A 22,817-nucleotide genomic window follows, 5' to 3' on the forward strand; every position below is an offset into this window, starting at 1 on the left:
AAAAAATAAATTTTTTCCAAATTTAAATAGCGTGTTTTTCGGGGTAGTGGGTTAAGCCGGGGGCCCAGATTCCAAATTTGTGGTCCGTTTTTCAAAATTCGGCTTAATAACGGAGATAGCATTTTTGAGAAAAATTGAAATCTTTCAAATTTTTCGAGGAAAAAGTTCATTTTTCAGATTTTTCTCAAAAATGCTATCTCCGTTATTAAGCCGAATTTTGAAAAACGGACCACAAATTTGGAATCTGGGCCCCCGGCTTAACCCACTACCCCGAAAAACACGCTATTTCAATTTGGAAAAATTTTATTTTTTTTATCATTTTTTTTGTGGATTTTTCAAACGCGAATAACTCGAAAACTAAGCGTTGTAGAGCAATTCTATCGCCACCAAAAGATGAAGGGCCTCTAGGGCAAGAGCTGGTACCAATCTCAAGCAAATCCCTCGGTAAATAAAGGAGTTATTCGCGTTTGAAAAATCGAAAAATCCACAAAAAAAATGATAAAAAAAAATCAAAAAAAATAAAATTTTTCCAAATTTAAATAGCGTGTTTTTCGGGGTAGTGGGTTAAGCCGGGGGCCCAGATTCCAAATTTGTGGTCCGTTTTTCAAAATTCGGCTTAATAACGGAGATAGCATTTTTGAGAAAAATTGAAATCTTTCAAATTTTTCGAGGAAAAAGTTCATTTTTCAGATTTTTCTCAAAAATGCTATCTCCGTTATTAAGCCGAATTTTGAAAAACGGACCACAAATTTGGAATCTGGGCCCCCGGCTTAACCCACTACCCCGAAAAACACGCTATTTCAATTTGTAAAAATTTTATTTTTTTAAATTTTTTTTTTTGTGGATTTTTCAAACGCGAATAACTCGAAAACTAAGCGTTGTAGAGCAATTCTATCGCCACCAAAAGATGAAGGGCCTCTAGGGCAAGAGCTGGTACCAATCTCAAGCAAATCCCTCGGTAAATAAAGGAGTTATTCGCGTTTAAAAAATCGAAAAATCCACAAAAAAATGATAAAAAAAAATCAAAAAAAATAAAATTTTTCCAAATTTAAATAGCGTGTTTTTCGGGGCAGTGGGTTAAGCCGGGGGCCCAGATTCCAAATTTGTGGTCCGTTTTTCAAAATTCGGCTTAATAACGGAGATAGCATTTTTGTGAAAAATCGGAAAAAATCCTGAAAAATGAACTTTTTCGACAAACATTTTTAAATTTTTCTCAAAAATGCTGTCTCCGTTATTAAGGCGAATTTTGAAAAACGAACCACAGATTCAGAATCGGGGCCCCCGGCTTAAATCACTACCCCGAAAACCACGCCATTAAAAAAGTAACAATTTTTTTTTATTATTTTTTTTAATGTTTTTTCTTTATTTTTAAAACGCGGATAACTGTCTTATTTACCGGGGACTAATTTTAAAGTCAATTGAACCTTTAGCTAAAATAGCCAGATGTATTGTTGGTTGCTTGCACCAAAAAAGAAATTCGTGGGATAATTAAAAACTAGCAGGCCATGACTTTGTTGTACAATTGAAAAATGACACCTAGAATGACATTGCATACGTAACAGTCATGGCTTCCTTGATTTTTTCTAAAATGCTCACCCAGATAAAAGACAAATGTTGTCTCATTATCAAAGCTTTGGGGGGTGGATCTGCTTTTTTTAATCATAATAGAAGGCTTACCTTTTGATACAGGGTGAGTAAAAAAAAGGCGTTATAATGGAAATCAATTTATTAATAAACTGAACGCAACCATCAAAACATCCCAATTTCCGTACTATACAACATGAAGCTAAGTTCACACTAGTATGAAAACAAATGTGTATATGGTGGGAAATCGCGTCATTTGAAAATTGTGATGACAGCAACTCCCCTTGTTATAATTATTTTTTTATTACAATAAAATTATACATAACGTAATATTTAAAGAAAATTATCTCTATAGGCTTACTTAAAGTTCGTCTAAAACAAGATGAAAATCCTATCCAGTACCAATTTCATCACACAATGACACATGGAAGCTAATCTAAACATACATCTACAATGTAATAAGCAATAACATTATCTAGTGTGCATATATGATACCTATTATAATCATAATCGTATATTAAAGATATGAATAAAAAAGAAGCTTATTATGTACACATCGTACATAAATAACAACGTATTTACAAAAATGAATGATCTCTCAACCAGCGCCTTCAAACCTATATCATACATTATATGTACATCTTACTCAGTCAAATTTACACTTCTTATTATCATTTTCAATCTCTTCATCTTCACCTCTTTTCTTCCCCGCCCCCACCCCGTCCAACGTCGTCACGATTTCCGGTTGAACGGGAATCTCGCACGAGTCCTCATTGACGGTGTTCGGGGAACTCGTTTCCGTTACCGATGCCGTTTCCGGGTTCCCTGACTCGCTCGATTCTTCCTTATCGTCGATCTTCAAATCGTTTTCTTCCATCATCAACTTCTCTTCTTTGTTCTGCGACGAGAGCACTGCCGAGAGATCGAACATGTCTGGAGGCGGCTCGCTTAGAGAACTACACATTTCGCTGCCGAGCGTACACAGCCCTTCGCTCTCGTCCAAGAACGAGCCCTCTGGTGTTGCTTTTTCCTTGTCTTTGTCTTTCACTTGGGGCTCTTCGGAGTCTTCGGTGAGGAGGGGCATGCTGCTGTTGAACGGCTTCTGGTTGATGTCGGCGGCGTCGAGACTTGGCAGAGAGTAGACGAAGGAGGGACTGTTCATTTCGGACGACGGGGCTGTGATGGCGGCGTCCGAGATGGGGAGGGACAGCTCGAGGTTGGACTGGAGCTCGTTGACCATGAGGGAGGTGACTTGCTGTTGGGACACAGTCTGGGAGATGTTGGGGTCGGTGATGGTGATGGGGAGATCAACATTTTTAGGGACTTGGTTGAGGATCTCCGTCTCGTCACTAATCTTCTTGCTGTTGGTGCTGGGGACTTCAAGGGGGGTCATGATCGGGGAGTTCAAAGTGAGACTCGTTTCGAGGACGTTACTGACATTCATGGGGTACAGAGTACTGTTGGGGCTCAACTGAGCAACTTTTCCCTGCGAGCCGTTCTGTTCCTGTTGGAACACGTCGGTGTCGGCCAACGCCGCTGCCAGGATATCCTGGTTCTTCGCCGGTTGCGTCGCGAAGATTGGATTTCCGCCCCCTTCGCTGCTCTCCGTCATGTTCAAATTGTCCGTGTTGACTGACAGGAGCATCTGGTTATCCGAGTCTGTGTTGATGAGGATCTGTTGGCCATCAGCGTGGATGAGGATGCTGCTCCCTTCGGCACTCGCGAGGATGTTCGCCAGGTCCGTATTACCCTCAGTTAGCGACTCTAAGAACTTCTGAGCGGCGATGGGGTCCCCTGTCACAATCAACTGTTGCCCGGAATCGCCCATCGACGGTAAGACTGCGTTGGACTCAGTAACCGGCTCAGGAGTGACCTCAGGTTTCTCAGGCTCTTTCGTCACTGTCTCAGGCTTCGTTGGCTCAGGTTCAGTCACTACAGGCTCAGGTTGAGTCACCACAGGCTCAGACTGAGTAGTCGCAACCTCCTCTTTCAAAGCACTCTGGTCGATTTGTAAGACGGTGTTCCCCAGGTCTCCTCCGAGCCCCAAATTGGGGTCCAACGACAACAGAGCCTCGTTATTCAAAGGAGTCAAATTCCCGGACTCGTCCAACGTGACCAACATGTAGGATTGCGGTTGCCCGTCAATTGTTTCACTCGGTAACGCCAGAATCTGCCCTTCCGTGATTGTCGTCTGATTGCCCATCGCATCCTGTATTACCAACTGATGCAAAGCCCTTTCTTGTTTCGCCTCGGTCGGCTTCTCCACTTCCGGTTTCTTCGGGGAAATCGGCGCCAACGGTGGAACCACCGTCTCTTTCGGCTTTGGCACTGGCGCCTTGGGCGTCTCGACTTTCTTAGGGTACGAGCGTCGGAACGCCGTCTTCGGCGTCGTCTTATAATTCAAAATCTCTTGTTTTTGGTGCAAGACTCCGCTTTTGATCGCTTCGAGCTGCTCAGCGACTTGTTTATCAAGAAGAGCGTCGTCGGTACCTTGGATCTTACGCACGGTTTGGCCGTGTTGGTTCTTAATAAGAATCGTCTTCTGCTGGGGTGGTTTAATTTGGACCTTTTGACTCTGAATTTGGATTTTACGACCAGGGGTGGGCTTCTCGATGCGGACGTTTTTGGCCTGGTGGTGGATAGGGCTGAGGACTTGGCCGCTGCTTGTTATGATTTGCGAGTTGAGGCGCGAGGTGCCGCTTTTGGAGACGAGGCCGCTGGAGCCGGCGATCGCCGTCATCTGACCGTCTTTAGACTTCTGAATGATGTTGCCTGGAAAAACAGAAAATTAGACCTAATTTCACTTTCCTATAATTCCCCCTATTTCTACGCCCATGTTAACAATTTGACAGTTCGCGATCCAGTGGTGTATCAAGTGGTGACTTTTCGCGCCAAATAATTTGTTCTAAATGGGTAAAATTCGGCTATAACACGTCTAATTGGAGCGTTTTGATTGGCAAACAATAATAAAACGCAATTCGCGGTTGTTTAACGTTCCACTTTATCGAAATAAATAAAATAAAAACTTGCCCCCGTGACCTCACTTGTTCCTACGCCCATCTACACCAACTCTACTGGAAAATGTACAAATTGACAGTTCGCAATCCAATGGCGTACCAAGTGGTGATTTTTCGCGAAAAACAACAAATTTTAAGCGTGTAAAATAGAGCATCGACTTTTCTGATTGGATGTTTTGCGTGCTAATCAATGATGAGAAGCAAGCAGCAATTGTTTCATAAACCACGCTATCGAAACGCGAATGATAACTACTTGCCCCCGCGACCCCAATTGTTCCTACGGTCATGTAAACAAACTCAAACAATTTCAGAACTCATAACCCAATGGCGTAGCAAGTGAGGGCAAAAAATTCAAATTCGTAACTCACCCTTCATAACCGTCTTGGCGATCTTTGCCCCCGGACTCTGGTACCCCATCAGCTTCTGTTGCGCTGGTGTTAGCAAGACTCTCTGCTGCTGCCCTTGCTGGTCGGTCAAGATCATAATTTTATTCCCTGTTGGCTCCGGTACAATATTCGGAACTTTACTCAGCGTCCCCGCCGTCGAGACGCCTTTAATAATCGCCTGTTTTTTCCCAATGGCGTATTTGCTCGTCGGCGTAGTCCCCGACGCCTGCGTCACGATGACGTACTTCCCATGCTTGCTACTCCCCGACGTGAAAGAGTTCTGTTTTATCAACTTCGAGCCGACGCTGCTCAAGATCTTCGGCGTCTTCACCAGCTTCGGCAACGGCGACGCTATCGACTTGTTCAAGACTCTCATCTGACTCTGAGGGATGCTCGTTTGGGTTTTCTTAACCACTGTGGTGACTTTAGGGGTGGTGTCTGGGGATGATTGGACGCCATCACTGAGATAAATCGGCATATTTTCTATGCTTTCGGGGGTGAGAATTTGATCAGAGAGGACGATGGGCATCGAGTTGATATCAAACACGTTATCGTCTTGAGAGACTGCCGGCGTCGATGCCGTCGTGACGCTCGGCTGGATGATCTCCCCGGCTGGAGTTATGATAGTCTGTTGAAGGATCTTCGCCTTGCCGCGTTTCTTAACTCCTGGGGTGGCAACCGGAGGCGGTTTCTTCACTTCTGGTGTCTTCTTCAAGCGCTTGCTCGGGAGTTCGTCCTCGTTCTCTTCCTCTTCTTCTTCTTCAACACTTTTTTGTCCTTTCTGGATGATGAAAGCGTCGATTTCATCCGCGTCGTGAAGGTTCCTCTTCGAAGTGATCTTCTGCACGGAAACCGAACCGGAAGCTTCCGTCGTCTTCACCGGTTTGATGATCTTCTCGGACAAAATAATCGGTTTGTTCGACGGAGGCGATTTGATGATCTTGTTCACCGGCGACTTGATAACGAACTTGGTTTTAGTAATTTTTGTACTATCTTTGGTAGGCACTTTTATAGTTTTCGGCTTCGCTTCCGTCAGTCTTTCCAAGAGCTTCGACGGCGGGGCGGTCGTGGCCTCCACCACGTTCTTCTTATCCACGATCTGCGACGGGATGTGCTCTTCGATATCAAACACCTCAGCGGGACCTGGTGCCTTCTCTGGTTCTTTCGTCTCGAGACTAGCAGCACTGTCACTGTTGCTGTTACTGTTACATTCCGAAAAGTCCATGGAGAAGTTGGTCAGAGTGACTGGTTTCTTGCACGTGCTCGCGGTGATTTCCACTTGACCGTCAGCGAGGTCTTTTTCGGAGACGACGGTGAGGTTACCATCTATCGGAACGAGCTGGGGCTCTTCTTCTTTGTCGGTTTCGAGTTGCGACACCATCGCCAAAGTGTTCAGAGCTGAGAGTTCTTCCGGTTTGTTTAAGTTCGTTTCGTTAGTTTTGATGGCGATGTCAACTCCGCCGTCTTGGTCCCCGGCGCACTCCACGTGCACCTCGTTCGGAGGGACTTCAGGAGGCTTCTCGACCTCTTCTGTTGGCTTCGGCGGAGTCTCATCCTTCTTGGGGAAACTAAAAAGGAAATCATTGAAGTACTCGTCGATTTTGTTGATCTTCCCGATTTCTTCGTCGGGGTTCTTCTCCGGGATGGCTTCCACCTCTTTAATAATATCGGATTTCTCCTCTTCTTTCGGTGGCTCTTCTTCGGGTTCTTCCTGGTTGAACTTCATTAGTTTGGATTTCCTCGTTGAAGGTTTCTGCGGTTTTTCTTTATCTTCGTCGTCTTCTTGGTCGTCGACGCTCTTCCTCTTTTCTTTGTTCTTGTCGTTGCGGTAAGACTCCAGGATTTTGCTCCTGGGAGTCCTGTGGGAGGACCGCCTTGTTCTCGGAGATTCTGCTTCTTCGTCGCCAAGTTTCGACATGATTTGACACTTCAATTTTGAGATTTGTAAGTTGGGGTCGGACTTCTTCTCTTCAGGTTTCGGAGACTCAATTTTGGGCTGCGGAGACTCAACTTTGGGCTTCGGAGACTCAACTTTAGGCTCCGGAGTCTCCACTGCGGGTTCAGGTGGTGGTGGCGGCGGTGGACTTTCCTCTGTGACGACGGGCTCCACCACCACCGCTTTCTCCTTCCTCAACTCCTCCTCTTTTTCCTCTTGCGCCCGTCTCTGCTCGTTCTGCAGCAACTCGAAGTCTTCGAACGACTTAACGAACCTCTTCTTGGGGTTCGTGAGCTTCGTCGCGACCTCCTTGTCGGGAATTTTGACCGCCTTGCTGTCGGAAAAATTTTTCTGCGGCGTCGTCGTTCCGGGGACGTCCGGGAGGTCTGGAACCAGCGTCGCGTCCATGAGATCTTTGAAATCCTCTTCGACTTTCGCGAGTTCTGTGTCGTTGGGCACGGAATTCGAGCTGTCATTCAGAGGTTCCGTCCCTTTTAAGATTTCCATGCGATTTTCGTCGTCTTCAGCGATAGGGAGACTCGCATCTTCGTTGTCGGGGTCGGTCGACTTTCTCTTAGTGGGGATGACTCTGGGGATTTTTCTTCCAACAGCTGTGTGGACTATACTGCTGTCTTCTTCTTCGTCTTCGTCGAAATCGAAGCAGGATTTGTTTAGATCCTCCTTTTTTGATTCTTCTTTCTTTGGGGGGTCTGGGGAGTCGGCTTTGCTTGTTTCGCCTTCGTTCTCCTCGCTGTCGCTCCATTCAGCCAAGAGGTTGCTCCTAATGTCAGTGGTGGGTTTCTCTTCTTCTTTCTTCGTTTTGGGTTTGCGCGGGGTGGAGGATTTCTTCCTTCTTTTCGGTTTTTGTTTTTCTTCTTCGCTGTCGGTAGTCTCCACGATGCTGTTAGTCCTATCATCGTCTGAAGTAATGTGCTTGAAAACTCGAGCGTTCTTCTTTTTCTTCGGCGAAGTTCGCTTTTTCACGTGCATTGGTGACGCGATGCCTTTGATATGGCACTGGACGTGGAACAACATCACTTCTAAACGTTTTGTATTGAAAGTACATTGCGAACAATTTAAAGTTTCAGTGGGCTCGGCATTCAAACGCACGACTTCTTCGTCACTACTCAGCGCTTCTTCGTCTTTGTCTTTCCCAGGGTATTGAACCCGAATGTGGGCTTCATAGTCGTCGCAGCCGAGGAACCTGCGATGCGTGATGTTGATTTTCGGCTTCTTTGAGCCTTCTATAAAAAACTCGGTAGAGATTCAGAATGATAAAAAGAGGACTTACTTGAACGCCGCGCGCTTTTATTGTCTTTGGGCGTCTTTTTGGGGCTCGGGCTCCCGAAAACTTCAGCAATAATCGCGCTGCGTTTCTGGGGGGCAAAAATGGGGTCACTGAGGATGTTAGGGTTGCCATCTGTGCGTATTTCCGCGTAACTCACGTCTCCAGGGAATTTCGCCATGTGGGTATTGTTCCCCCGGAACGAGTCTGGAATTTTCGAGTGAGATTTTGTGGAAAATCGCTCGCAATCTTACCCATTCCCTTGCGGATGAACTCATTTTTCCTCTCACAGTTGTACAAGTAAATCTGGTTGGGGCTTTTGACGAATTCGCTAAAATGGAGAAAGTGGGGTTATGTCACCGACCAAGCATCAACTTACTAAGTCGATTCGTTGAAGAACTTCACTATAGCTAATGGGGGCTTCTTGGCTGTGAAGTCTTCGGGACCCTTTTCGGTGACTTCGCCGGGCCACCAGCAGGACCCCAATTTCACCCAAACAATGTCCCCGTCTTTGTACCTCGGGCCCTCGTCTTCACTCATTTTGTCCCGAACATTAAACCGCGACTTTTCTGGAAAAAACACTTAGAATCACACATCTTTCTCACGAAAATGCGATTTTTCTCAAAAGTTTGTTGTGGCATTACAGGAATCTGCCACCATTATTTGTATAAATAGGAACTCCACTAAAAACAAAGCTTGTTGGGGTACACCTGTCACAGTAATGGGGGCTACAATCGTACCATGCACCCGCCTGGGGCTCAATGGGGGCTAAAATCCCTGCAAAAGACACTTTTAGCGTGTGTTTATTTTACCTTCAAAACGCGAATAGTTTCACTTGTCACAGACGTACATGATTATCCCATGGTGCCATGCGGCTTGGCGTCGTCAAACCACCAACATAACAAACAAAGAAAAAAATGGAACCAACGCGCGCACCTGCACCAAAACCACACAGGGTCTCGAAAACACCTCCAAAACCCCCTCAAAACCCTCTTTCCTTTCAAAAAAACCACCACAAACCCCCAAAAAAACGCGAAATCATCAACTCCCGTAACCCGTCACGTTGGCAACCCTGCTCCCACCATCATGCACGTTGTGGCCCGGAAAATTGCGTTTTTTCCGGAAAAACGCACTCAGGGAGCTTTTCCAGACGAGTTTCCTTCACAGAGAGGAAAAATCCGCAATTTCCGGGGCGAAAATCCCCCAGCGGAACCGTCAGGTTTCGAAATTTGGGGGGAAAAACCATGGGCGTCTCCACCTTTTTTTGCAACGGGGGTCGGAATATAAATAAACAGACTTGTTTACATCCGCCAAGGACACTAGATTTGATTAATAATCTTCCCTCCAATTTCAAAAGTGAGGTTAGGGTGGAGCGACAGGACCGGCTTCGGGAGATTTCCAGGGGCGAGACCTGGAAAAGGTTTTATTTGGCTGTAATAAGGAAACGACAGGAGCGGCTTCAGTCAAGGAAATCAAATAATTGAATCCGAGGATACGATACGACAGGACAGGCTTGAAAATGTTTGGGCCCTTCAGACCTTATTGCTCAGTTTTATTGGTCCACGACTGTAAAGGGTCATCACAGCCTGCTATATCATTGTAATAAAACTATTTTGTATAACGAGGACAACAAAAAACGAACTAAAACCGTATAACCGATTTTCAACCAAAAAGTCACCTTGCCACGATCCAATGACAGCTTTATCGGACTAGGCCGCCAAAGCTCCTTAATAAAACATACATTTTCAGACATTAATGACAGACGACGAAAAAATCTGCTTCATAATCTGCGGCAGGTGGTTGACGTCCTTGCAGATGAAAGCTCGGCCTGCAGGAAGTCGCTCCGTCAGCCTGCAATACCAACTGTACAACTAAAATCCCCAAATCTCTGATTACCTTTCGGCCTGATCCCCCAAGCCTCCTATGAAAATAACGTAGGCGCTAACGTTGCTTTTGGCGGTCAAAGCCGCCGCCAGTTTCGAGGGTGGGATTCTGTATCGCTCCAAATTCGCGTCTGATAACACGACGACGATGGCTTCATCGCAGTCTTCTTCCGCCAAAGAGTTTATCGCTTCTTCGGTGGCTTCTAGAGTGTGGTCGCCTTGCCAGCAGTACTGGGAGTGGGCATGCATGGTCTGAACAAAACAGAGATAGAAAAAATGGGGGCCTCGACATGGACTTACTCTCAGAACGTCGAGTCTCTCTTTGTTGTCTTTGGGGGGTTCTTTGAAGTTGACAAATTTGATACTAGGGGCTTCCCCGGAGTGTCCAACAATGTCGTATTGGATTTTATCCTCGAATCCTTGAAACGACTCCATGACCAAAACCGCGGCTTCGAGCTCCCGGTCTAGGCGACCGTCGTATCCATTGAACCTACAAAATGGCGGTAAAACATGGCGGCGAGATTCAAAATGGCGCACCTGTACATACTCCCGGACACGTCGACCACGACTCTGAAGATCTTTGGTTTGAGCTGGGGGGCTCCAATCTCGGGCTCTTGCTCCGCTCGTCTTCTAAAAATAGTTTTCTCTCCCAACAACCCTGAAATCAACTCTGCGGTTATCTCCCCCAGGTCCTGGTGGTCTTACCATCAACTAGCTTCACGTCGTCCAGCTCCCCGGCGGTCTGATGCCTCGACCAGTGCCTCTCCTTGTTCTTCGCCTGGAGATTCCCTAAGATGATCCGCAGCGACTGAATCTGCCGCGACACGGAGCTATAAAACTGGTTGTAGAGAGTGGCGTCGTAGCCGCTCATCCCGATCTCTTTGAGCTTCTCCTGGAAGGCCTTCTTCCCCATTTCCCGAGCCGCGCGCTGGATGTGTTCAGGAACTGCGTTCTTCTCCTCGTCCGAGAGTTGGTGGACCTCGTGGCCTTTGTCGAGGCGATACGGACCTCCTTTACCTCCAAGTCCGGCGGTGTCTCTCCCTCCCGTTCCTCCAGCCCAAGTGTTACCTCCAACATGCGGCGCGTTTTCCGGGTCTTCTTTCCCGTGCTTCGGCTCCTTGTTATCTTGACCGCTGAATCGATCGATGGTCACTTGAATCTTCTCTTTGGCTCGCTTCGCCGCGACGTACTCGGAGGTTAAGACGTTCTGCCCGGAGAAGCCGTGTTTGTCGAGGACTTCTCCTAGAGTTTGCACCACCTCGGGGCTGTAGCGGTCGAAATCAAACACGTTGAAGATGACGTCTTCCAAGTCGGACCCGGGGAACTCCTCCAAATGTTTAACTATATTGACCACTTCTCTGGTGGAGTAGGGGTAGTTGACCAGTCCTTGGTCCGCGAGCTGTCTCAAATCCCCGAAGACCGCGACAAGCTTCTTCAGCACGTCGATGGGGACTCCAGGTCCGTACTTCCTCAAGAGGTCGATTTCAGCTTCCGGTGTTGGATTTTCAACGGCGTGGGCGCTGAACAAGTCGCCTAAAGCCCCGAAGAAGTCGTTCCCGAGGAACGGAAATCCAGGACGATTCGCCAGGACTACAATCCGGAAGTCTGGATGAATCTCAATGGAGTTTGGTCCAGAAGAACCAATCCTGCGGCCGTCACTTAGGATCATCTGTCCGGACTCCACCAGAGTCTTCAGGATGCAGGTGACGTGCGTGGGGGCTTTATCAGCCTCGTCGACTACTAAAACGTGCCCGTGCTTGATCGCCTTGACTAGAGGAGAGTCCTCATGGACCAAAACGCCATCTTTGACTGTTGGTTGCGTGGTCAACGTCTGCACAGTGGTGTCCCGGTGCAACTGAATATACTCTCTCGGACGATTCATGAGCTCCAAAAACCGATCGATGATTTTGTTCTTCCCGACGCCTTGGTTCCCCACTAGAAGAATGTGGTTGCCGAGATGGAAGTCCTGGAGCATCTCCTCCATGAGATGGAGATGTTGAGGAACGTCATAGAAGAGCACTTTTGGGACTTTCGCCACATTCGTGGCTTGGTAGACTGGAATTGAAGACCCGCCAATGGTGAGGAGGTGGTCTTTGACTTGGTACGACACCTGCGGCGTGGAGCTCTCCTCGGGGACAATCCCCAGGCGTTGGATGGTGCGCTCCAAAGCTTGCCGAGCCAAAGTCGGAAGGAACTTCACCATGAAAGTAGTCTGGACTGTGTCATAGGCCGAGTTCAACGGGTACTTCTTCATTCTTGCGGCGATCCTCAGGAGTTGTCTTGTGGATAAATGCCCGGAAAGGCTTTGGAGGGTTTGATCGGTGCTCGTTCTTAAGACGTGCGCAAGGTCGATGAGTTTGTGCAAAGGCCTGGAGATCGGTCCATACTAGGAAAGAATGTTAATTGAAACTCTTTATCAGTTCTTTTACCTTGGAAGTGATGATGTGCATCTCCTCCGCCTTGCTCAGCGTGCGCACTTCGTGGAAAAGAAACAAACTTAACAACTCCGGCGTCATCCAACTCCCAGCAGCCGCCTGGAGGGATGGGGGCTCCCCGATTGCCACTATCCTAAAGTCAGGGTGTATCCTCAAGATACCACTCTTCTCCATCTCGTCATCGGTCAATTCAAAATGGTCTTTGATGAATTGGTACCGCTCGATGCTCATCAACCTCTTGCCGTCGTGGAGTTGGAGCTCCCGATTCTGCACTAGCCGGTGGAGGACCGACAGCGTGCTCGGATGGATTCTGTTGATCCCATCCAACACTGCGATTTTTCCTTCAAGAGCTGCAAGAACCAACGGCGATAACATCCACACCGTATCACCATTCTCCAGAGTCGTCCTCTGCTGAATCAAATCTCTAGCTGTCATATCTTGGTACAGAACGATATTCTCCGTCGGCTTCCCCAGCATCTCCGCCACTTGGTGCACCAACATGCTCTTCCCACACCCTTTGGGCCCCACCAAACAGAAGTCAGCAACAGCTTCGCTTTGGAGCATCTCCTCGATGAGCTTGTTCTGGTACTCCGTTTCTATATACCCCCTGTTAGCGGAAGAATGAAGAAACGCGCGCAACTTCTGCGACAAATTCGATATGAACCCGGGAGAGTCGGGTTCGACTTTGAAAGTGGCCAACAGTGACTCCAAGTGCGACGTTTCATCTTTGAGAAAGACGTTGTATGGGTAGAGTCTGAAGAGGACGTTGTAGGGAGACAATTGGGGATTTTTTTCCAAGAGTTTGGCAGCCTGGGGAAGGTTGTCCAGCGGGAAGTCCGGGAAGCCTAAAGAGGCACTTTCTTTGGTGGCGAGCGCGAAGGCGCAGGAAATGATTCTTTCGAGTTTTTCGTTGGGGGCGGTTGGAGCCAACTTCTTCAGGTCTTGGTAGCATTCCTGCGAAAGAAACACAAAAGTTAAAGTTAAGACAGAAATCTAAATACAGCGTGTTTCAAAAAAAAAATTGTCTAGGCGCCTATGATTTTCCGTACAAATGAAAAAAATGCCGCTTTAGGAAGATAGTGATTGGAACTTTAGTCACAAAACTTTCAAATACATTTAAAAAAAAATTACTCCTAATTAGGTACTAAGCTAGGACAATTAGATCGCTGAAAGTCCAATCTCTGCTCAATTTTGCTGTTTGTTGTTTAAATTGTTTTCCTATTGGCAATTTTGACGTTTGACAAGTGATACTATTGACATAGCGGCACATAAAACAGATAACTTGATAAAAATCATTTTGAAGCACGGCGTACAATTCGGTCGATATCTCGCTTCATTGAGGAGCAAACTGAAACTTTTGCTGCTCATTTTATGCAGAATTTCAAGCAAAATCCAAAACAGTACGAATTTTTAATGTAGGTCCACAAATAAGCGAATTAGACGCGATCAAAGTTTCAAATAGTGAATTTTCAGTTCTGAAATTTTTAATGCTCAATATCTCCGAAACTACGACAGATAAAAAAAAATTCGGTTTACGCCATCGATTTTCTCGTGCTTTTCTTGCTTAGAATTCGCTCTCAAATATTCAAAATTCGATAGTCATTATTAAAAAAAATCCGATTCAAACAATAAAAATCTTAGAATTTTTGTTTTTTTGACTCCCTCATAAATTATTTGACCTAGCGATCTGAGATTTGGCCATAAATGGTTGCAAATTAATTTTAACTATCATAAAAACTACAAGGTGTTTATAAATGTTTCTAGCATCAAGGGGGGCTTTGCAATTCCTGTCATGCGCTAATTTGCCGCTTTGTTTTCATAGTGAATATAACTATGTTCACAATTATTTCAAATGTCACTTACGTCTACGACTTTTCAGTTACGGTTTTGTGTCAAAATTTTAGATTTTCCAGGCTTCAAACCACAACTTGAACAGTTTGTTTTCAAAACTAACTTTGTTCAATGATTGAGGTTAACTACAAATGTCAGTTGAAAAATCTAAACTCACATTTGTAAAGAGCGGCAAATTTATTTGACATTTCATAGCCACCCTTGATGCTAGAAACATTTATACACACCTTGTATGCACATTGTACAAATTAACTATATGTCGATTTAAATAATGATAAAAATAGTTAAATGATCTCATTTATGAGACTTTTCTTTGTAATTACAGTCAAAAAATGGGTGGATAAAGTGTACCTAAGTAAACCAGATAACCGTGCTGGTTTACAATGATTAAATAACTAATGATAGTTAAGATTAGCTATTGGAATAACTGTATAGTTTATTACTCAACAATCTTAGAAGTCCCTCAAAATAGGGAATTTAGCGCTCCTCCCGCCCCGCGACCTTGTCCCAAAAGCGAGTCTTTCTGGCTCATTAGCAAATTCATCACGTTGACAAGTAAATAAAGCAACGCATTAATATTACCAACGCACGCACTTTATTTTAAGCCAGGTCGTGGTGTGGCGAATTTTCACGCGAAATTGCAATTTGTCGTCGTGAAAGCCTGAAAAGTGTACATTTTAATGGCAAATATCACAAAAGTAGTAAATAATTTCCCCCGAATGGAACTCGCATGGATGAAAGCAATTGTCGTGAAATAGTTCAGGATTCGTGTGAATTGCTTTCTATAAAACCGATTGGATTGGATGGAAGTCGAGATATAATCGCTACTTTAATCGAAAACTGCTGGTCTTAATTCAAGGGAAAAATCCAAAGTGGTTGGGGGGCGATAATTCAATTTAGTAATGGAGTTTCCGGCCGCGTTTTAACGATATTACTCGCATTGTAACACCTAATTACAATTAACACAATGCTTCTTCATTCTTTTCTTAATTTCCATTTTTAATCACCAATGCGTGTCCTAATCTTCACGATCTAAATTGATTTCGGGGTACCGCAAAGTTCCCTTTTAGGACCTCTTTTTTCTATTGTATACATGCAATTGTTCCGTTTCCATTTAAAACCGACATGCAATTGTAAACAACGTCATTGCTGTACGACAAAACCATCTAAATAACGTGCATATTATGTGGCGAAACGGAAAAATAAGATAATTTGTGCACGTTCTGGCTGTCGTGCAAGTTGTCATAATTAATTTATTACTGGAAACTTGTGCATCTTTAACAGTTGGCACGAGGAAACATTTTTCCGCAGTGTAGTTCCGCACGCAAAGTTCCAAGTTTGTTGGCCGAAGAAGTAAAATTAGATGTGACATCTCAATTAATTATATTATTATATTAAGTTTTTGAAGACTTTTTTTTTAATTAACCCAAGTGGAGTTTTGCACGATTTTGTTCTTAAAAGTTTGATTCACTACTTCTGTTTAACTATAATTACGTTGCGTTGGAATTTCTGTCAAAAAGATAGAAAATTCAATCGACCGCAGTTTGTAATTTAGCTAGTACTTCACTAAACTTATTAACTATAATCGTGCACTTTTATTAGGGTTTATAGTAGCTAGGTATAAAGCGTAACTATCAATTACCTGTTATTTTTAATTGCGTTTTTAAATTAACTTCTACTGATTTTTCGCCTTAACTAACCAACTCAATTAGTTATTTATTTTAATCACGTCTTATTTTTAGTTATTTATTCTATAAAAACGTTTAATGTTATTTGCTTTTCTTACACTTTCATTGTTATTTTATCACTTTTATAACAGTTCAGTACATGTTATAACTATCAATTAACTATCCTATTCATCAGCTACTATTGAGTTTTTGTTTTCACTGATAAATTTATTGAGTTATAGTTATTTTAAACAATCAATTCTTATTCTTAGGTATAATAATTGTGTAACTATAACTAATCATTTTATTACTATATGATAGTACAGATTATAACCATAATTCGTCAACTACTATTTGGAAATTTTTCATTGTTCTAGCGATAAAAGTACCAAAATTACATGTTTTACTCATACTTTGAGTATTAGTTAAATAACCAATTTGTGATTATTTGAATAACAGTTATGATAAAGTTAATAATAAATAACTATAATTTACGGAAAATCACTAAAAGTTCGCGATAACAAAAAAAAAAAACGAGTTTTAAAAATATATATCGAAGGCTGCAAAAATTTTCATCCTAAGGCCAGTTATTTCCGTAATATTAATGTAGAGACATGAAATATGAAAATGTTGTTAGTCCAGACCTATTTTTTAACTGTGCCAACGTACACATCCATAGCATTTTTTTTAATTTTCCATTTTGAGAAAATTAAAAAAAATAAAATTTTAATAGAATTTTTATTAAAATCTGTAATTTTAGTACTTAGTAAAGCTTAAACAATAAAATTAAGAGGAGTTAGTATTCTTAACTTGTTGTGACATCTGTTACTTATAACTATCATTAAAACAAAAAAATTTCTCTGACACGAAAATGATAAAAATCAAGATTCCAATATACTTCGCGTTCAGTTTTGACAGAATCGTCCCGAAATTTCGCCACCGTGATCCGAATTCCGATTGTCACTAACCGCCCCCAGTCCCCGCCTCCCGTTTTCTGACCACAAATTCCCCTCCGCCCCCAGTTCATCTCCAACCACCGCTGCGCAAATTCGTGTGCCATGCGGTTCCAGATTTCAAGTGTGGTTTCCCAGTTTCTCTTCATTTCCGCTCGAAATGTCGTAGAAGACGGTCGTGCCTGTCCCCAAGTCTTCGATCCCAAACATGGTCGGAACACGCTGGGAGTCCAGCAACTCCCTTTTCATCCGCACGGTGTGGAAAGACGGCCACCACCACGTCCTGTTCCAGAAGGAAGAAGTCGCGCAGACGATACGCTCAGGGAGGAGAACGACGTCCTCCAGGTATGGGTAAAAATGAGAGTAAGAGATCCCCTTAGTTGTTTTTGTAGGATAATGCCGCCTCCGGCGGCCCCCGACCGTTCGGGGTTCAAAGTCCCTTCAGTGAAACTCCTGCTGGCGACTCTACGGACGCGGAAAACCGACCCGAAGATGAAGAAGTTCCCCGAGAAGAGAGAGTTTGTGAAGAGTGCGGTCACAGTGGACGTCATCCCCAGCGACACGGTGCGGTTGAACGATCTAAATCGACAGGTGTCGTTTACCAACGAGAAGAAATTCAAAAAAGCGAGAAGCGTGGAAGTGCAACAACTGTGGGAGCAAGGATCGGGGGCGGCAACGCCGCCCCCTTTCTCCTACACGAACTACTGCGTGGACTCTTTCAACACGACTTTAAGTGAGCGAGTCATGATTTGGTTGGATTTGGCCGTGACGAAGAACTCCAGTTTGAAGACGAGAGTCATGACCGCGCCGCCTCCGGCTCAGAACCCGCCGCCCCCGGTGCGGTTGTACAAAACCGAAACTCCTTTAGTGACGTCGCAAATGGAGTTTGATGATGTCCCGGAAATGGAGGTGAGGAAAGTTCGTCCGGAGACGGCGAAGCGACAGCTTCATATTTTCCTTCCGAATCTTCCGAAGAAGTGCAGTGACAGTGGGAGTTTCTTGAGTACAAAGAGCAGTAGCAATCAATAAACATTTTCAAGGTTATTAATGGGAGGAATTTTCTTGTTTACGTTCCCAAAGTGGAGTGAACTATGCGAAGGGGTTTATGCACGCTATGGGGAGAATATGTGATGGAAACACGACACGGGGATGATATTGACTTTATTGGGGATGTTTGGCACAGTGTCCTAGAAAGTTGTTTTGTTGGTAAATAAAGAAAAAATGAAGCATGCTAACAGCGATGAAGAAGGTGAGACAATCGCGATTTTGCTTTGTGACAATAAATCGATGAATAGCAAACAAGTTTCCATAAAAGTATTAAAAAATAACAATCGGATACAGTTCAAGGACGGTGGAGACGTTGCAACAAAGAAATGGAAAACGGCAGAAAAGCCGATTTTGACATTTGGAAACAATTGCGAATAAACGGGCTTTGCGTTAAGTTTGTTTATTATTTCCAGTACCACCTCCATTTGCAATAAATTTCGCGTTTCTGTAACCACCTAGGCAGTTCAGGCTTCAAGGTTTTCATTACCTAATCTTGGGTCCTGTTAGTTATACAAGATTTTAGGTTTCAGGCTTCAAATTTCAAGTAATCCGTTTCAGGATGTAACCTTCCAACTTCCAACTACACGTGTTATTTGCAATAAATTTTACATTTCTATAACCACCTAGGCAATTTAGACTTTAAGTTTTAAGGTTTTCATTGTATTTTCCATCTAATTTTGCGTCCTGTTATACAAGATTTTACGTTTCAGGCTTCAAATTTCAAGTAACCGTTTCAGGTTGCAACGTTCAACCTTTCAACTACACGTGTTATTTGCAATAAATTTTACATATCTATAACAACCTAGGCAATTCAGGCTTCAAGTTTCAAAGTTTTAGCTGTATTTTCCACCAAATTTTGCGTCTTGTTAGTTTTTACTAGGTTATAGATCTAGACAGTTTAGGTTTCAGGTTTCATTCTTTCCGCTGCTAGGTTATATCGGTAAATCCCAAATTTCAGGTTTCAGGCTTTTCAAGTTTCAAATAATTCGTTTCAGGCTATAATTTTCTAACTTACTAATGCACGTGTTATTTGCAATAAATTTCGCGTTTTTGTAACCGACAGTTTAGGTTTCAGGTTTCAATATTTTCACTACTAGGTTGTATCGGTAAGTCCTAAAGCTTCAGACTTAAAATTTTAAGCAATCCGTTTCAGAACCTTCAAACTTCCAGAACTAACAAAACTAACAATTACACGTGTTATCTGCAATAAATTTCACATTTCTATAACAACCTAGGCAATTTAGGCTTCAGGTTTCAAAGTTTTCGCTGATTTTCCATCTAATTTTGCGTTCTGTTGGTTATTACTAGATTTTAGGTCTAGCCAGTTTAGGTTTCAGGCGTCAATATTTTCGCGGCTAGGTTGTATCTAAATTCTAAATTTCAGGGTTCAGGCTTCAAGTTTCAAGAAAATCCGTTTCAGGTTGTAATCTTCAAACTTTCAATTTTCACTTGCTATTTACAATAACTTTTATGTTTTTATAAACACCTAGGCAATCTAGGCTTCAGGTTTCAAAGTTTTTCAATGCATTTTCCATACAATTTTGCCTCCTGTCATTACTAGACTAAAAATTTCAGGTTTCAAGTTTCAAGTAATCTTATTCAGGCTGTAACCTTCTAATATACAACTGCACGTGTTATTTGCAATAAATTTCGCGCTTTTATAACCGTTTAGACACTTTAGGTTTCACGTTTCAACACTTTCGCTAATACGTTGAATCGGTAAATCGTAAATTTCAGGTTTCAGGCTTCAATTTTCCAAAACTAGAGTTTAAGCGTAAAGACTGTCTATCGTTCTAGGTTTTAAAAAGAAAGCTTAGCCTCTCTAGGCTTTCCTTCACTTTTTAATCGATCGAGTTTTAAATTTGCAGATTTAAACAACACAATGCCAGGTTTTGATCATTGCAACCTAGAATGCCCAGGTTTATACCCAATTTTTCATATTTTTAACTTAAATTTCAGTACTCAAAAGGTGCGATACCGAACCTTATCAAACTTCAGGTTTAAGTTTAGCAGGAATTGCTAGGTTTTTGTAACAACCTAGACTGTCCAAGTTTTGATCTTCAGGTCTCATACTTTTCCGACACTATAATTACAAATTGCGAATAGGTTTCAGACTGCGGACTTAAAATTTCTTTGATGTATTATTCAGGTTTCAAATTTCAGGTTTAAGTAATAAATAATAATCTTATTAGGTTTCAAAACTTAAACTTTATAAAAGCGTTTAAAATTTAAACTCCGCCTTTGATTATATTAAAAAGAATCACCTGTATAAAAAAGCGCTATTCGAAGTTTTGTTTGATTTTACCGTATTAAGAAACGGATCATTTAAATTATTGAGTTTATTAGTTCTTACACCAGACGATTTTGCACAACTTGGAAAAAAATGCATTTAGAGGCATTGATGTATCATGTAGCAACACTTTGCCATTAAACAAATTTGTTTTCAATGTAAAAGTAAAAGGCACTCGTTCGGTGTTACCAACACACAAATAATTAAATTGTGCCCCCCGACTCTACTATACGCTCATGTATCAATCCTTTAATCAGTGAGGGAATTCGCTAAAACCTACGCTGTAAAATGCAAAGCCACCTTTGATTAATATGAAGAAGAATCACTCTATAACAAAGTGACGCAAAATAAGTAAAAATGTGATAAAAAATGTAAGTTGGTAGCTCTGTTATCTAGGGACTTTTCTTTGGTTTGAAAATTAAATTAAATAAATGAGAGCCTTCTCACATTGTGAAGAGAGTCATATTCAAACACGTCATATTGTATAAAATAAAATAAAAGGATAATAATATAGGCAACACATAATACACCGGTGTATAACGGGTTGTCTATACCAAAACTATTTCTACGTGGTTTTGAAAAATTTTCCAACTCACCTGGTAACTTTTCGGCGTGACATCCCTGGCTTGAAACCGCGACCGCAGGGGCGGATCCAGGGGGTTTCCCCGATACCTAAAGACTCAAATTAGCAAAAATTACAACAAACTCTTACAAATACTTTGGAATTGGTAATCCCAACGCGATAACTCTGAAGTTTTCGTCGACTCGAACCAGCTTCCACTTATCCAACTCTTCCTGTCCGTGCTCCTAAAAGCGCTCATTACAAATTAAAAAAAACGGAAGTTGGTATTACTTGAAGAAGTTTATCGTATCGCGACGCCGGAATTAGCAGCCTCCCATCCTCCAAATGCATTTCCCTATTTTCCAACAAATTGTTTAATACTGGTAGAACGTTCCTCTCTGCTTTTTCAATCCCTTCAAGAACTAGAATTCTTCCTTCCACTGCGGCCCTTACGGCGCTCTAAAACCACACGATGACCAATCTAGCAAGTGATAAAGTCCCTAACCTGATCAAAATACTTAGCAGTGCCTTTAACTATTTCTCTTCTTTGTTTTAAATCTGATTCAGTGGTGTCCCTGCTCAAAGCCACATATTCGTGCTCTCGGTTAGTTAGTTCGAGATACTGCATCGCAAGGTTGCGTTTCTGGGGGCCCGGAGGCCCCAAAAGAAAAATATCTTGTCCTAGAACATCCTTCTGCATCATCCAACGCAGGTGGTGTAGTGTACTTTGACCCAAGTCTTCTCTATCTGAAAACGAGCGGTTTTGGGGTCACAGTCAATGAATGATTAAAAGGGGGTCTTACAGTAGTTCCGAGGGACATATTGGGGGCGTTTGGGGGCTATCACCACTTTACTAACGCCTCCAATAGCCACAGTTTCTGAAGACACGTAGGTTCGAAAATTGTTGATGAAAGGGTTGACATTGGTTAAGATTCGCAGTAAAGTTTGGATGCGGCGACTTGCAGGCGAAGAGTACAACATTTTGGTGGAAAAGTAGGTTAATACTGAGAAAAATCGGATTTTAGGAGGCTGGGATACAAAGGTTATGTTTACGTCATTGCTGACAGTTCGAATTCCACTCGACTTGATTCAAGTGGGCTAAAACGTGTTTTTATTGTTTTTGGTGCCGTTAAACTTCTCAAACTTAAAATGCAATCAACCAATCAAAATATAGAACAAAAAAAACGACTAGTTTAGACTGTCGTCTTCACTAATCGAACAATTCCTTCGTACAAGTTTAGTGGAAATTGGAGTGACGTTTCTTTACCAGTGGTGGCGTGCATTTTTTTCCAGTGGCGTAACCAGCGCTGGGAATCTACACAATAAAAATTCGTTTTCCTTTCAGAAAATGAAATAAAAAGTATGAGAGTTCCCCTGCGAAGACGATCCCCGCCGCTACCAACCCCAGGAACAAAAAACTAAAAGCACTACTCAATTTTTTCAAATCTAAAAATGTGTCGTCGCCGTCGGTCGCGTTCAGTGACATCTCCTCGTTGAGATACTTCTGATTGTATATCTCCTTCTCCCAAAAATCCACGAATCCGCCTTCTACTAGCCTCGTGATAATCTCGTTAAAGAGCGGAGCCAATGGGAATCCCCGCTTCATCAACGCGATGACAGGGTACGATGCGACGGTACTCGGAAAACAATGAATCAGAGGAACGTTTTCGTCGGTAACATAGGATTTCTTGACGTACGATGTGTACGTGGATGTTAGATAGAGGGCGCTGTTTTTGTTTTTCGCCACGCGAGCGAAGCAGTCTTTCATATTCGAGCAATCTTCAGAACGTTTGAGGACTTCAGGTGAAAACGTCGAATTTTTGTTTGAGATGTGAAGAGGAACGACGATGCCGAGGTTGCTCCTGAGGATCTCTTCCAAAGTGGTGATTTGGAAACCGTAAGTTGGTTTGGCTAGGATGCT

The 22,817-nt window shown here is 43.2% G+C and overlaps 3 protein-coding genes across 3 annotated transcripts; 1 reads left to right on the forward strand and 2 right to left on the reverse strand.

The window, feature by feature from the left end:
- Positions 1-1,868: 1,868 nt before the first annotated feature.
- Positions 1,869-9,300, reverse strand: LOC148176101 (uncharacterized). The gene is made up of 6 exons (XM_088033740.1): positions 9,021-9,300; positions 8,588-8,777; positions 8,463-8,539; positions 8,215-8,415; positions 4,970-8,167; positions 1,869-4,356 (listed from the first exon to the last, which is right to left on the reverse strand). The coding sequence occupies exons 2-6, from the start codon at positions 8,746-8,748 to the stop codon at positions 2,231-2,233; spliced, it is 5,763 nt and encodes a 1,920-aa protein (XP_087889866.1). The 5' UTR covers positions 8,749-8,777; positions 9,021-9,300; the 3' UTR covers positions 1,869-2,230.
- Positions 9,301-9,739: 439 nt separating this feature from the next.
- On the reverse strand, positions 9,740-21,981 carry c12.2 (von Willebrand factor A domain-containing protein c12.2). The gene is made up of 11 exons (XM_088034330.1): positions 21,700-21,981; positions 21,402-21,643; positions 21,188-21,355; positions 21,053-21,141; positions 20,931-21,006; positions 12,521-13,480; positions 10,797-12,477; positions 10,629-10,749; positions 10,392-10,581; positions 10,105-10,343; positions 9,740-10,059 (listed from the first exon to the last, which is right to left on the reverse strand). The coding sequence occupies exons 1-11, from the start codon at positions 21,875-21,877 to the stop codon at positions 9,954-9,956; spliced, it is 4,050 nt and encodes a 1,349-aa protein (XP_087890456.1). The 5' UTR covers positions 21,878-21,981; the 3' UTR covers positions 9,740-9,953.
- Positions 17,121-18,228, forward strand: LOC148176103 (uncharacterized). The gene is made up of 2 exons (XM_088034340.1): positions 17,121-17,342; positions 17,390-18,228. The coding sequence occupies exons 1-2, from the start codon at positions 17,206-17,208 to the stop codon at positions 18,024-18,026; spliced, it is 774 nt and encodes a 257-aa protein (XP_087890466.1). The 5' UTR covers positions 17,121-17,205; the 3' UTR covers positions 18,027-18,228.
- Positions 21,982-22,817: the final 836 nt, after the last annotated feature.

This window comes from Gnatocerus cornutus, chromosome 4 (genome assembly GCF_029298725.1).
Source record: "Gnatocerus cornutus isolate USDA-ARS CGAHR chromosome 4, icGnaCorn1.1, whole genome shotgun sequence".
Lineage (NCBI taxonomy): Eukaryota > Metazoa > Arthropoda > Insecta > Coleoptera > Tenebrionidae > Gnatocerus > Gnatocerus cornutus.